This window comes from Zalophus californianus, chromosome 3 (genome assembly GCF_009762305.2).
Source record: "Zalophus californianus isolate mZalCal1 chromosome 3, mZalCal1.pri.v2, whole genome shotgun sequence".
Classification (NCBI taxonomy): domain Eukaryota; kingdom Metazoa; phylum Chordata; class Mammalia; order Carnivora; family Otariidae; genus Zalophus; species Zalophus californianus.
In genome coordinates, this window is record NC_045597.1 from 54,008,083 (window position 1) to 54,024,007 (window position 15,925).

The 15,925-nt window shown below is 38.2% G+C and overlaps 1 protein-coding gene across 6 annotated transcripts in view; it reads right to left on the reverse strand.

The window, feature by feature from the left end:
* ENOX1 (ecto-NOX disulfide-thiol exchanger 1) overlaps positions 1-15,925 on the reverse strand; it is a 555,783-nt gene that overhangs the window by 253,929 nt on the left and 285,929 nt on the right. For 3 of the 6 annotated variants that reach the window (XM_027591384.2, XM_027591385.2, XM_035726909.1), the window contains exons 3-4: positions 9,019-9,100; positions 2,016-2,162 (exon numbers count right to left, since the gene is read on the reverse strand). The exons of 1 other annotated variant lie outside the window; for it this stretch is intronic. In XM_027591384.2, coding sequence (XP_027447185.1) covers positions 2,016-2,103 — 88 coding nt within the window. In that variant the 5' untranslated portion in view covers positions 2,104-2,162; positions 9,019-9,100. The remainder of the gene's footprint in view (positions 1-2,015; positions 2,163-9,018; positions 9,101-15,925) is intronic. 2 more of the 6 variants (XM_027591386.2, XM_027591388.2) reach the window with 2 other exon arrangements.

A 15,925-nucleotide genomic window follows, 5' to 3' on the forward strand; every position in this document is an offset into this window, starting at 1 on the left:
TCCTGTTTGCAATTTTCCTCAACGCCAGGCTACCTGGAGTCCTTGCAGAGTCAAAGAAAAACTTCGCCCCTCCAGGTGACAAGCTTTCTACATCCCCCACAAAGGAAGCAGAAGCAAACATTTTAGGGAGCAGTTAACCCTCTGGGCTCTGAAGGCAATCTTCCCCTTTAGGAGAAAGCATATAAGCTTCCCTAAAACAAAAACAAACAAAATCCGTACCTTCCAGGGCGCCTGGGTGGCTCAGTCGTTGAGCGTCTGCCTTCAGCTCAGGTCATGATCCTGGAGTCCTGGGATCGAGTCCCACATCGGGCTCCCTGCTCAGTGGGGAGTCTGCTTCTCCCTCTGACCCTCCCCCCTCTCATGCTCTCTCTCGTTCTTTCATTCTCTCTCTCAAATAAATAAAATCTTTAAAAAAAAAATCCATACCTTCCAGTAATATTTATTTATATGGATGCAGATGTTTAACTCTGCGCCGTATGACTGAACAGATTCCACATTTAATGAAAGATTAATTTATTCATTTAATTATTATCTGAGGCAGTACCTGGATTATGTCAGCAATCTGCCAAGCTCTGTAGGAGGAATAAATATCAGTGCAATATGGCTCCTCCCCCTGTCACCTTCTAGCCTTTTAGCAAAGACAGAACAAGAAAAAAACAAAACAACATAACCAAACACAACACACCAGGATTGTGGCAAGTGCTGCCAAAGGCAATACAACAAGGATTAAAAATGCTCTGATCTGGCGCCCCTCAAAGACCCTTCAGAGAGGAATCTGAGCCAAGATACAAAACGGGTAAAGTGGAACAAGGGGACTCTGGGACTGGGTGGGTGTGTGTGTAGATACGTGTGAGCGGAAGGTGAGCAAAGGCCCAGGTAAGGGGGGGTACAGATGCTGCATGGGAGTGTGCAGTGGCTCTGTAGAGCTTAAACACCGAATGTGGGGTGTGCTTGTGGGTGACGGGCAATGTTGCTTGGAGTGTGACCAGCAGAGGGTCCAAAGGCCCCTACTTTGTTATTAGATGTGGGATAAATAAATTAGTTCTGAAAGAGATCCAAAAAGGCACCATCAGCTTCTTCCTCTTTTTTTTTTTTTTTTTTTGGTGTATGGGCGCAAGAGAGGGCTGTACACTTTGGTTTTACAACCTCTATTTCTAATTCCAGTAATTTTTAAAACCTACTTCATACTTCTCAAAATAATGTATGCCTATAGTTTAAAAAAGCACATAGTATTATTATGGTAGTATAAGGCCTATAACTAAAAACAACCATCCCTTCTGTCACCTGTCCCCACCACCTCTTTCCTGCTCCTCTGAGGACATGTTTTTTGGTTTGCTTTATTATGAAGGAGAGTTATTTGCCAGAGTGAGCTCATTATACAGGTAAGTCTTTTGCCCCACCCAGTTAGTTACTGTCAGTTTGGTAAATCTATGTGCTTGTCCAGAGGAGAGAGACTAACCAGTAACTAATCCATCCCTCCCCACAAGGTGGGTGAACCCTGCTATAGGAGAAAAAAACTACTTTTCACTTCCAATTCTGATATTTGGTTCCATATTTTTAAATAATTAGTACATACTGATATTTCTCAAGTCACTGTTTTTAGAGATTATCTTCTGTCTCACTAGGAGGCAAAGAAAAATTTAGCATCCTTGTACCATCACCACCTCCTAACAAGCTTCTGCCCACATCTCTCTAGTATGTTAAAGTAGCGATTTGGGGCTGAATCAAAATTCTGTGTTTAGATTGTTATGACTACACAGTAATTATTTACTATCAAGCCACATAGTGTAAGAAAACACTTCCTATCTTGTACAATATTTAGTTTTTCCTTTCTTCTTTTTTTTTGGTCCATTAATAACTGCTCCTGAACTTTCCATACAAACTATAAAAACCCTATTAAAACCATTTTTTTTCCCGATGATCAACGCCATCAGTTAATCTGTCACATCTATTCTTCCCTGGAGGAGCCTCCCATTGAGTTGTCTGGTCTAGCGGTTTCCCAGGCCAGCGCCCACCTGTTGTCCTGGGGCTTCTTTTTAACACCATCTTGCGAAATCCCTGCGCCTCTCGCCTGTGTTGGGTCCCCCGTTTCCTGGATCCCATGGCTTCCTCTTTCTTGGATTACATCCTCATTTTTGTAGAGCACATTCTCTAGTAGCTTCCTGAGAAAAGGTACATGGGAGGTAAATTCGTTGAGACCTTCCTTGAGCATCTGAAAACGTCTTCATTCTACTCTCACGCTTGCTAGTTAAGCTTGTCATTAAATCCTAAGTAAAAGGGGCGCCTGGGTGGCTCAGTCGTTAAGCGTCTGCCTTCGGCTCAGGTCAGGATCCCAAGGTCCTGGGATCGAGCCCCACATTGGGCTCCCTGCTCGGCGGGAAGCCTGCTTCTCCCTCTCCCACTCCCCCTGCTTGTGTTCCCTCTCTCACTGTGTCTCTCTCTGTTAAATAAATAAATAAAATCTTTAAAAAAAAAAAAAAATCTAAGTAAAAAGTCATCCCCCTCAGCATTCTGAGGGCCGGACTGTCTTCTAGCTTCCAGTGTGGTGCTTGAGGAGTCTGATATCATTGGCATTCCTGATCTTTTATATATGACCTGTTTTATTTCTCTGGAAGGTTTTGGAATCTTCTTTGTAATCCCTGGTGTTCTGAAGCCTCAAACTAAAGAATCTCAATGAGGATCTTTTCTTATCCATTGTTCTGGACCCTTCAAATCTGGATATTCCTACTGTTGTTCCATTTTGAAAATTTTTCTTATATTATTTTTTAATAATTGTCTCCTCACCATGAACATAGGTTTCCAGTCTTATAAATTTTTCCCGGGTTTTATGTACTTATTATGTATTCTACTCTGGTCTAGTTTGTTTATCCAGAGAATTTTAGTTGATCCAAAATCAACTACTAACTACCTGAAAATTGCTTTCAGGGAGGATGTTGCCCAAATCATTTTAACTCTCCATTATTTTCAAGGGAGCATCATGCAAAGTGAGTTGAACTCCTCTAAGAATTTATCTTTATAGTGTCTCATTATTATCTTGGCTCCAGAAGTTTGGACCAATAATCAACTTGAGGCACATGCCACAACAATTTCTTAGTACACAGGAAGGAAGGAAAGAAGGGAGGGAGGAAGGGAAGGGGGGAAGGAGAGATGGAGGGACAGAGTGAGGAAGGAAATAAAGAAACAGACATCAAGAAAAGAATTTTAAAAAATAGTGAGATGACTGGCCCAAATAACTATCTTAAGAAAAGCTGTAATTTTATTAAATAAGAGAAGAGACTGCAGAAAGTCATCTGACTTTAAAATAACTCTAAACAATGATGACTCACTTGGAAGGCATTCAAGTAATGAAATCACTAAATGTTTACTGTGAAACTCCATTCATTCATTCATTCAACATGTACCCAAAATTCATATAAAAAACACCATTATCCAGCAAAAACAATCCAGATAAGAAATTTTCACAACTACATGCCCAGATTATCTTCCATTTATGTTCTTGTCCTTTTACTGCCCTGAAAAGTATCTATTTTTGGTTTCAGAATGCATGCATATATGTATGCACTAATGTATATTGTATATATTCCTTTACCTCATTCCCTAAATAAATTTAAGTCTGCTTACTGGTTATCCTTTTAATATATTTTTATTTTTCCTTAGTACATTTCTTACAAATCTGTCTACCTGAAATTATGCAATTCTCTCTATACTATGCCATAACTCAATTATGGGCCAATAATTTTTTTAAAAAGTAAGTATGTTGTCAACAACAATGTCTCTAATGCAGCTGTGATCATATCTTAGAGTTTGATAAGATGAAAGACTTTGTAGTCAGACTGACCTTGTTTTAAATCCTAACTCTTCCACTTACTGAGTGTATGATCTTCAGAAAGCTCACAATCTCCCCAGTAGGAAAACAGACATAATATTATCTATTTTGCAGGTTTTTATGAGGATTAAATCACATAATGCATATAAAGAGCCTGACATATTCTAGGTGCCCAATAAATAAAAGCTATTAAAATCAGAACATAAGAAGACACCTTTAACTCTCTAGAAGTACATCTTTTCTAAGTAAATAGTTTTCAGTTCTGTTCTTAGGAATCACATCACTGGTAAGCTTGTCCACTGGAAGCAACTTGTGAGTTACTGAGGAGAGATGGGGATAAGTTCTTATAGGCAATTAGGGAAAGCAATATAAAAGTGGGGGGAAAAGAGGGAGCCTGAAAAAAAATTAAAGGAAATATTTGACTCTGGACCTTAACCTTTTGGGGACACTGTTTATTTAACAGCAAAATTGGGAGGCTGGATGAAGTTCCTTGAGATATTGATAAAGAGTTCTAAGGTTAGGTAATTTTGAAATATGTGTTCATCTCCCTCATTCAAGGACTAGTTTGGTTTTGTTATACCTGGTGTATTACAAACTTATTTGCCCACAGATCATCACCACTTTTTTTTTTTTTCAGGTACTACTTATTAACATATTTTGGAAAGGACAATGAGTTGACCTGCAGCTTCCCATTCTATAATGTTTCTCTGAGTTTTATGACCTCAGCTAAATGTTCTGGACAAGGAAAACATAATGTGTCAGAGGTTTTATTTATTTATGATTTCTCCTACAGCAGCACACAACTTTTATGGGAGAAAGTCTATCATGATTTCAAGGAAATTTCTAAGTACAGGTTAACATCTCATCTGCATGGAACCATCAATAGCTCTGATCACCAGTGCACTGACTGAACCACTGCCAATTCAGTGGATTTGATTTGGTGATGAAGATAGTCAGATTACTGGGACACATCTGGCAATTGTGGCAATCAGTGAATGAAATGAATCAACAGGGTAGTGATCGGACTGGTTGCTCATGATCAACAGGACCTGGATGGAAAATGACTGTGGGATAAATGAATCTTTAGGCAGGACCACCTCGTGATACCAGAAGACTCAAATGGGCATTTCATGGGCATAATTCTTAATGCTACAATTACAAATTAAACTGTTGAAATGATCTGTTACTAAAACACTTTCACGGGACATCTGGGTGGCTCAGTCGTTAGGGGTCTGCCTTTGGCTCGGGTCATGGTCCCAGGGTCCCGGGATCGAGCCCCGCATCGGGCTCCCTGCTCCGCGGGAAGCCTGCTTCTCCCTCTCCCACTCCCCCTGCTTGTGTTCCATCTCTCCCTGTGTTTCTCTCTGTCAGATAAATAAAAACTTAAAAAAAAAAACCCAAAACAAAAGCAACACTTTCACTTCTTCTCTCAACCTACCAACATTACTTTTATCTGAAAGGAAAGGGCTGTGTTATATGTTGCTGGGAATACAAGGATATATAGCAGGAAAGAGGCCAAAGAACCTATCAAAAAAGTATACGGGAGCCAGATGCTCTGTCAGTAACTTTCCATGTAGCCTTCAATAAGTCTTTGTTTTCTTACTTGTAAAAATAACTATCCTCAAGGATAGCTAAGTTGATTCTATTTACAAATTTATTGATTCTATTTACAAATTTGAGATTTTCATTTAATGCCTTCTTACATTATAAAATCATTCTTAATTTATCTACATAGCAGAGATAAAAGTGAATGAATATTTTGATGTTTTAATTAATTACATGAAATAAACCCCCCTCCTTCATCTTAATTACAGGAATTCCAACATAACCTGTTGCTATGTTTTCCCTTTTTTCTCCTGATATGTCTGTTTCTCCTCAAGGCTGCTAATAACGTTTTAAAGTGTTCTAATTATTTCTATCTTTTCATTAAATACTCTGCCTCAAAAGCATACTTTTCCTCCTTCTCAAAAGGAAATTTATCAAAAAAAAAAACCCAAAAAACAAAAAACAAAACATTGTAGAATCCAGAGAATGAGTGTGTTGGTAGTTAGGTGGCCAATCATCCTGGTTTGTCTGGGACTGATGGGTTTCCCACTGTGAGGGCTCTCCAGGCTAAAACTAGGACAGTCTCTGGCAGACCATAACAGTGGGTAACCTTGGTTGGTAATCTGAGCGAGAACTGGATGCCTGCATCAGAAAGTTGCAATTTTAATCCCCCTATTAGAAGTTCTCTTCTTTCATTGCCAAACAGCTGTAGTAAGCAGTCAGACACCAGATGGATGAATGAATTTAATGACCTTTAAGTTTCCTTTACACCAGTGGTTCTCAATTCTGGCTTCTTTCTAGAATAATCTGGTTAAGCTTTTTAAAATGATATTATTCCCTGACTTGGTCTGAAGGTGAGTCCCAATCATCAGAATATATATTTGAAATTCCCCAGCTGATTCTAAGGTTACCGTGGGCTAAAAAACACTACTTTGCATACATTCTGAGATTCCTACTATAGGTCTAATAAGAGCCACTCAGAGCAAGGAAAAATCTACTTTATGGGCTCTGACTTTTTAAATATTACATGCAAGTTTCCATTTCACAGTTCAAACAAATGAGAACCCACAAACTGACTTTACATTTATTCACCTAAGGATCATGATATAGATGTTTCTGTCTTGTCATATTTTCATTCTATCAATCACCACCATCTATTGACTTTTTTTGTGTGTGTGCACAAGATCCTGTATTGGGCACTGTGGGGCCACAAAGGTTTAAAACTCAAGTTCTCTGCCTTCAGGGAGCTCACCGTGTGACACATGAAAGGTGACTAAATGATGGAGCCAACGACCTCAAGAGGAGATCAAAGAGGAAATGGCTGTGGCCAGAGACAGTTGGGAAATCTGCACGGGGCAGTGGTAGGTAGGGTTTAAACAAGGCCTTGAGGACTGAGTGGAATTCCAGTTAGAACCAGGAAAGGCATCCCCAGTAGGGAGAAAAACACTTTTGGGGTAGGTAAGAAGCAGATATAAATATAATAAAAGTAAAATAAACTAATGAAAATATATACACATTCTACACAATGCAAACCATATCTAGGGAGGCACGTAGCTCAGTATAAGACCAACTATTGAGCAAGGGGGTCATAATTACCCAATTATTTTTTTGGTGATGACCACCCATGACACTGAAAATGAGAACTGGACTGGTGGATGAAATAGCTGGTTCGGGACAGGCATAAAGACAAGCTTGGGGAACAAGCCACCAAACAGCAGTAGTGGAAGTCCCTTCCCTCTCTTGTGCTAGGCCTACTGAAGAGACCTAACTGCCCAGACATAAAGGCAAATGCTCCAGCAGTCACTGCCAAACTCTTGAGGTTCCCACCCTAGCCAATCAAATGATTATTTAACGTTGAAGGAATACAGTTACAATAGAACTCATGCCAAAGTTACGCATTAGTTGTCATGTTATATGATTATCAATCATTGATTTTCAATTACTTTTATAATGCAATGGCCTTTTCTCTGGATTTCAGGATTAAAGCACTACTGTTCCATTTGCCTTTGCCTCCTAAAATAGTTAAATTTCCTATTTATTCCAATATCTGGTCTTCATGAGAAATATTAAGTAAATGTCAATGAATGATCTGGGTATGCATCATCTCAGGAAGTCAGTTGGCAAAATTAACATTTAGAAGTAGGCACCACTGGTTATTTCACACATTATTAACTTATATTACAATTCAAATAAGCTTACAGCTGGCACACACAAAAAAATCTCTTCTGTAAAGTGATCTCAAACATAATAGGCTTAATCAGAGATAAATTAAATTAGGCAGCCATGCATACTACAGCATATTAATTCTGAGTAGTTATTAAATACATTTTCTGTTATCAGTAGTGTGAACAACATTATATGCAAACAAATTCTTCAAGAGGGTAGCGAATAAAGTTTATGTCTGGGACGCTACGTGCCTCACATTTTCCCATGCCTTCTTATACTGTTAAATAATCTTTTCTGCTAATAGTGGCACTAGGTTTAGTTCCCATAAACAAGTCAAATTTACTCCCAGACAATTAAGCAAAAGAACAGCAAACAAAACTGCCAGGGTGGTTTTGGGTTTTTCCAAAGGGAACTTTTCTACCTTTCTAGGCAATTTTTAAAAGAAGGCAGTAGTGAGGGACAGCTGGAGTAAAACTGTCCAAAGTATAAGGCAATGAATATTCATTACGTTAAAAATGATGCATCTCATTGTGTGTTTTGGGTCACCTGTGTTGCCTGAGAATATCCAAAGAAGGAAATTATTAAGGTTCAATGCTATTTCGTAAATAAGCCTACCATTCTTCTCTCTTTCCTTAAATGGTTGTAATCTAAGCCATCAACTAGCACTCAGATTCTGTAAGCTAGTATACAGTGCTTTTGTGAAAGAAAATAAAAAGATATACCTAAGCCTTTATATACACACATGCACATGCACACCCTCCCTTGATCGAATTCTGCCATATTATCTTGTTCTTTTATTAATCAATAAGGCCCTTTAATTTCTGCATCCAGAAGCAATGCAAGTAACTAGGCATGACCACCCTCCCACCCCCAAGTCGGAGAACAGCATTCTACACTCTTTGCACTTTGCACATTTAAAACTCAATGTAAGGTGACAAGAACATTAAGCTGCCCAGTGAGCAAAATGTGAAACTAATCACTATCTGTTCCTATCCGTGGGTACAATAATTGGCAAATTAAAGTGCCTGAGAAGAGTTGGCCCACTTGCATCAAAAAACATCACTTTAAAACGGCTAATGAAGATGAATGCATGCAGCCATCTTTACCAACAACTCCTCCAAACACCAGCAGACTGAAAAGGCGACATTACAGCACCCATTTAATTTACTGTAAAGTACACACCATGTAGACTTTTTGTTATTTAAAGGAGCAAAATCCAAACCCCTTCAATATGTTTTATAAATATCCTGGTGGAATTAAGCCAGTACTTACTCTTCAAGCCCCAATGCTTTTCTTTTCATGCTAGAAAACTGCAATCAACTTGCCTACTAAAATGTTGAGTATGTACCTTTATAACAGCTAGATTCAAATAAAGATAAAGGCCACAAAAAAAGGAAACAACTTAGTTTTAGTAACCTTGCTACTGTCCATTCATCCATCCATCCATTTATCCATTTATGTGACATGTACTGAATACCTACTTTGTCCTAGGCACTTCTTGATATTTGGCACAAAGAGATGAATGACTTCTCCTTGGGGGGCTTGTCAGCCACTGGAGGAAGGCTGCACAGAAACAGACAGTGAAGAGGGACGACATGTTATTGTGGAAATACTTCCAGAGCACCTCACTCCCCTTAGAGGCTTTGGAGAGGAGAAGACTCTTGAGCTGAATTCTCAGATGTTATGGAAGGCATAAAATGGAGAAGTTTTGAGGCTGAACAAACTTGAGAAAAATCTTCTAAGCTGAAAGAACAGCATGGGCAAAATCAACACAAAGGTCGTGGTCTACTTGAAGGAAAGAAATTGCCTTCAGAATATATGACGGAAATAAATACAGGAGGCAGGAGATCAACAGATGATGAGGAGGAGAGGAAGGCAAGAGTGAGAATACAAAGGGCACCAGAAGGCGTGTCAGGGAATTTGGGTTTAATTCTAGAGGCAGTTGTTTGCAAATCACGGGCGGGCCAGACAACCCTAGAGCGCTAGGGAGGGAGGGCGTGGAGGGAAGGGGAGGCCAGGGAGTCAGGACTCTGGGTCCCGCAACTCTCCTTGAAGCACAGCAGCTTTGCTAGTATCTGTTTTATATTGGGCCTTCTTAATTTTTCAAATAACTTTGAAAATTTGAACTAGTTTTAGATTTACAGAAAAGTTGCCAAGATGGTAGAGAGAGTTCCCGTAAATGCCTCATCTAGTTTCCCCTAATATTAATCTTTTATATTACTGTGGCACATTTGTCCTAACCAAGACACCAACACCGGTACACTGCTATTAGCTAAACCCCAGCCTTCATTCCTATCCCACCAGTTTGTCCACTAACGTCCTTTCTCTGCTCTAGCTGACCCAGGCCAAGACACCACAGCGCGTTTCATCATCATGTCTCTTTATCCCTTTTGATGTGTAACAGTTTCTCAGTTTTTCCTTGTTACTCGTGACCTTGACAGTCTTAAGAAATGTTAGCCAGTTATTTTAGAGGAAGTCCCTCACTTTGGGTTTGTCTACTGCTTTCCACACGACCAGACTAGGGTTACGGGTTTGGGGAGGAATACCGCAGAAATAAGGTATATTTTCCATCATGTCATAGCAGGAGGCGTATGGTATCAACAAGACTTACACTTGTGATGCTAACCTTGATGACTTGTGTTTACCAGGATTCTCCTCTGGAAAGTTACCGTTTCTCTTCTTCACAAATTCTCTTATTGGGAGTCAGTCACTAAGTTCAGCTCCCACTGAAGGATGAGAGTAAACTTTACTTCCTGGAGGGAGCCATATCTGCCCATGTTAGGTGGAGTTATTTTATAAGGAAGATTTGTCCCTTCCATTCCAGTTATTAATTTGTTCAATCATTCATTTATATTAGGATGAACTCCTATATTTTCATTTTCTACTTTCAACTGTAATCCAATACCATTTTATCTATTTTGTTCCTCAAATTGTTCAAGCCTTGGCCATTGGGAACTTTTGTAGGTCGGCTCTTATATCCCTTTGACATGCCCCCATTCTTCTGTTTTTTGAGTGCTTTATTGCTTTAGGGAATACCAATTGTTCCAGGTTTATATTCTATTTTTACTGCCTCAGCCCTAGAACCAGGCACTTTCTCCAAATATTCTTAGTTCCTTTTACTGGAGCATGATGTTTAGAAACAAGTATTTGGGCACTGGTGTGCTAGCTGCTACTGGGGTAGCACAGCTCCCAGGCCCTGTCAGCAGGAAGAGCTAGAGAACGTATGTAGATATTCAAGCCCAGGTATACACACACAACCACAATTGTTCCTATACTTGTCCATCTGTATATATATTAGCTACATGTGAGTTCATATTTGACATGTCCAACCCTAATCCAGCACTAAGGGGTTCATTCCAGCCTTCCCTCCTTACTTATCTGCAAATGCCCTGGCAGGGAGAAACCTGGCTCTCACCATCCATTTACTGTTGTTCAACTCCAGGATTTGAACCTTCTTTTTTATTTTTTTAATTTGTTATGTTAATCACCATACATTACATCATTAGTTTTTGATGTAGTGTTCCGTGATTCATTGTTTGCGTGTAACACCCAGTGCTCCATGCAGTACGTGCCCTCCTTAATACCTGTCACCGGGCTAACCCATCCCCCCATCCCCCACCCCTCTAGAATGCTCAGTTTATTTCTCAGAGTCCATAGTCTCTCATGTGAACCTTCTTTTGAAAACAGATTTCCACTACTTTAAAATAAGAAGAAAAGGCATGAAAATAAACATTGTAAGAGAAGGTCATTAGGTTATTTTATGTATAAAAGTACCATAATTATATTTGTAGTTTTAGAAACACTATCCTGAGATGAGTGAGAGATGGCTCAAAGAGGGCTGAACCGTGAGGCAAGGATGCTGTGATTCTTCACACGGGAGGGTAAGGACCTGCCATAGCTATGGGAATAAAGAAGAAGCAATCAATGTGAGAGAGATTTTAGAAGATTAAAGCATAGAAGTGATTAGATGTGGAAAGTGAGAGAGAGAAGTCAGAGATGAATGTGGATTAAATAATGGGGTACAAAAAAAATAAATAAATAATGGGGTACACAGTGTGCTTTTATCTGAGTTAGAAAAGACACTGGGAAGAAAGGGTTTGGGAAGGAAATAACTACGTCTGGGGCCTTTTAAGTGGCATATCCATGTGGCCTTGCTTCAAAGGCTTCCTGGAATGAGGTTCGGATTTCAAGAGGGTTGTCTAAGCTGTAGAAGTTAATTTCAGGGTCTTAAGCCCAAAAAGGAAGATGGAAAACCTTGGGACTGGATGAAAAGGCCAGGAATGTATGAAGAATAAAGAATAAAAGATCAGGGCAACAGCCTATCCAACATGAATACTGACAGATACATGCTGAATTCTAATACAAGGCATAGAAAATGAAAAGGACTTTTGAATTAGATAGTATATAGTGCTACAGAAATATAACAGCATTATTTTTTTTATCATCATCACTGTAATTGTTCTATTTTCACCAAATCATTTCATGTTTCTTATAGGCACACAGGAAGACTACAATCCCCACTAACCCTTGCATTTAGATGTAAACGTAACTAGTTCTAGCCAAAGGAATGTGGATTGCCACATGCAGCCAGAGCCCTGAAAATCTCCTGTGGGATCCTTTACTTCATTGTCTATCCCAGGGTCTATTTCATTGATATTGGGTACAAGATAAAGTGAAATATTCAAGAATAAAAACTGTATGAGGCACTTAATGGATAAAGAAAAAACTTTTGAAAAAATTAAACATCCATTTATGTTAAAACACTAACCAACTAGGAATGGAAAAGAACTTTTCCAATCTGATATAAAGCATCTCTGAAAATCCTACAGCTAAAATCTTATTCAATTTTTAATACAATAAAAGGGTGCTCAGGAAATCAGGAGCAAGGCAAGGATGCCCAATCTTACCACTTTGTCCAAGGAGATTTGAACCACTACAATAAAGTAAGAAAAAGGAATAGAGGATAAACATTGGAAAGAAACAGAACTGTATCTATGTGCATATATTATATTTAAAAATCCTATGAAATCTACTAAACAATAATTATAGCTAGTAAGTAAGTTTATAAAATCACAGGGCACAGTTTTATTTTTATACTGAGATATAATTCCATACCATATATTTCACCCTTTTCAAGTGTATAGTTCAATGGTTTTGGATATATTTACAAGATTGTGCACCTATCATCGCTGTCTAATTTCAGAATATTTTCGTCACCTGAAAAGGAAACCTGTACCATTAGCACTTACTCCCCATTCCCCCAAGTCCCTGGTAACCACTAGTCTACTTCCTGTCTCCATGAAGTTGCCTAGTCTGAACATTCCACATAAATGGAATTAGGTAATATGTGGTCTTTTGTGTCTGACTTCTTTCCCTTGGCAATCTGTTTACAAGGTTCATCCACATTGTAGCATTTATCTGTATCTCATTCCCTTTTTTGGCTGAATAATATTCTGTTGTGTGCATATGCCACATTTTGTTTATCCATTCATTAGCTGTTTGGGTTGTCTATATTTTCAGCTATTAGGAATGATATTGCTATGAACATTTGTGTATGAGTTTTTGTGTGAATATATATATATATATATTTTAAGATTTTATTTATTTGGGCGCCTGGGTGGCTCAGTCGTTAAGCGTCTGCCTTTGGCTCAGGTCATGGTCTCAGGGTCCTGGGATCGAGTCCCACATCGGGCTGCTCCCATCCGCGGGAGGCCTGCTTCTCCCTCTCCCACTCCCCTGCTTGTGTTCCTGCTCTCGCTGTCTCTGTCTCTGTCAAATAAATAAATAAAATCTTTAAAAAAAAAAGATTTTATTTATTTATTTGCAAGAGAGAGTGCACAGGAGAAGGAGAGAGTGAGAGTACAAGGAGGGGGACCTGCAGGCAGAGAGAGAAGCAGGCTTCCTACTAAGCAAGGAGCTAGATGTGGGACTCGATCCTAGGACCCTGGGATCATGACCTGAGCTGAAGGCAGACGCTTAACCAACTGAGCCACCCAGGCGTCCCAGTGTGAACATATATTTTCAGTTCTCTTGGGTCTATACCTGAGAGTAGAATTGCAAGGTCAAATGGTAATTCTATGAATAACTTTTTGAGGAAATGCCAAACTCTCTTCCAAAGTGGTTGCAGCATTTTACATTCCCACCAAAATGAATAATGGTTCCAAATCTCTCCCTCCTCACCAACACTTAGTATCATCTGTCTTTTTTATTTTAGTAATCCAAGTGGTATTTTATTGTGGTTTTCTTTGTGCTTTCCTAATTACTAATGATGTTGAGCATCTTTTCATGTGCTTATTTGCCATTTTTATATCTTTGGAGAAAAGTCTATTCAATAATTTTCCCCATTTTTAAGTTGAATTATTTGTCTTTTTATTGTTGAGTTGTAAGACTTTTTTATATGTTCTAGATACTAGATATTTACCATTCATAGAATTTGCAAATATTTTCTCCCATCTTGCAGGTTTTCTTTTCACTTTCTTGATAGTGTCCTTTGAAGCACAAACGTTTTTAATTTTAATGAAGACCAAATTATCTTTTTCTTTTGTTATTCATGCTTCTGATATTATATCTAAGAAACTACTGCCTAATTCAAGGTCATGGAGGTTTATACTTATGTTTCCTCATAAAAGTTTTATGGTTTTAACTTTTCCACTTAAATCTTTGATTCATTTGGAGTTAATTTTTGTGTATGGGGTGAGTAACGGTCCAAATCACTGTTCTGAATGTGAAAATCTAGTTGTCCCAGCACTATTTGTTGAAAAGACTATTATTCCCCCATTGAATTGACTCAGCATAATTCCTATAAATCAATTGACCATAGATACATGGGTTTATTTCTGAACTCTCAATTCTATTCCATTGACCCATCTGTCTATCCAATCTGCTGGTACCATATAGTCTTGATTACTGTAGTTTTGTAGTAAGCTTTAAAATCTGGAGTGAGTTCTCCAACACTCTTCTTTTGCAAGATTGTTTCGGTTATTCGGAATCTCCTGTATTTCATAGAAAGTTTAGAATCATCTTACAAATTTCTTTTAAAAACTCAGCTGAGACTAGGGACTGCTTTGAATTTGTAGATAAAGTTGGGGAGAATAGAATTATATTATTATCTATAAAAATATAGATTATTATCTATATAATATAGACTATATTTTGCGATATATTCATACATTCATAGATTGCCATCTTAACAACATAAGTCTTCAAGAACATGTGGTGTCTAATTATTTAGGTCATCTTTTTTTTCAACAATGCTTTTTTAGTGTTCACTGTCCATGTATTATGCTTCTTTTGTTATGTTTATTCCTAATCATTTTGTTATTTTTGATGCTATTTTAAATGGAATTGTTTTCTTAATTTCATTTTTAGATTGCTCATTGCTGGTGTACAGAAATATATCTGGTTTTAATATACTGATCTTTCCTGAAGCCCTACTCATTGATTAGCCCCAATAGTTTTGTGTGTGTGTGAATTCCTTAGGATTTTGTCTATATAACACTGTGCCATTTGTATACAGAGTTAGTTTTATTTGTCCCTTTCCAATCCAGATGCCCTTTATTTCTTTTCTTCTTGCCTAACTGCCTTGGCTAAAACCCCCAGTATATTATTGAACAGAAGTGGCAAGTGCAGATATCCTTGTCTTGTTCCTCATCTTTGGTGAGGAACTTTTTCAGTCTTTCACCAATAAGTATGTTGTTAGTTGTGGGTTTTTCATAGATCTCCTTTATCAGGTTGAGAAAGTTTCTTTTTTTTCTAGTTTGTTGAATAGTTTTATCATGAAAGGTATTTGGTGAAATGCTCTTTCTGGGTCTACTGAGATGATCACATCGTTTTTGCCCTTTTTCTATTAATATGGTATCTCACATTGATTAACTTTTGAATGTTGTACTAGCCTTACATTCCTGAGATAAATCCCACTTGGCCATGGTGTATGAGTCTCTTCACATGTTGTTTTATTCCTAAAGAATATGTGTCTGGGGGTGCCTGCATGGCTCAGTTGGTTAAGTGGCTGCCTTTGGCTCAGGTCATTATTATGGGGTCCTGGGTTTGAGCCCCACATCCGGCTCCCTGCTCAGCAGAGAGCCTGCTTCTCCCTCTCCCTCTGCCTGCCACTCTGTCTACTTGTGCTCTCTATCTCTCTGTCAAATAAATAAATAAAATCTTAAAAAAAAAAAGAATATCTGTCTGTAGCATTCTTATATTTGTTTGATTTTGGTACAGGATAATACTACAATTATAGTTTTATATATTAGCAGTAAGCAATTAGGACATAAAAAATTGAAATTTCACCTAAAATATTAAAAATACTTAAAATTCTTAATATGAAACAAGAAGCATATAATAATTTTACACTAAAAACTACCAAATATTGCTGAGAAATATTTAAAA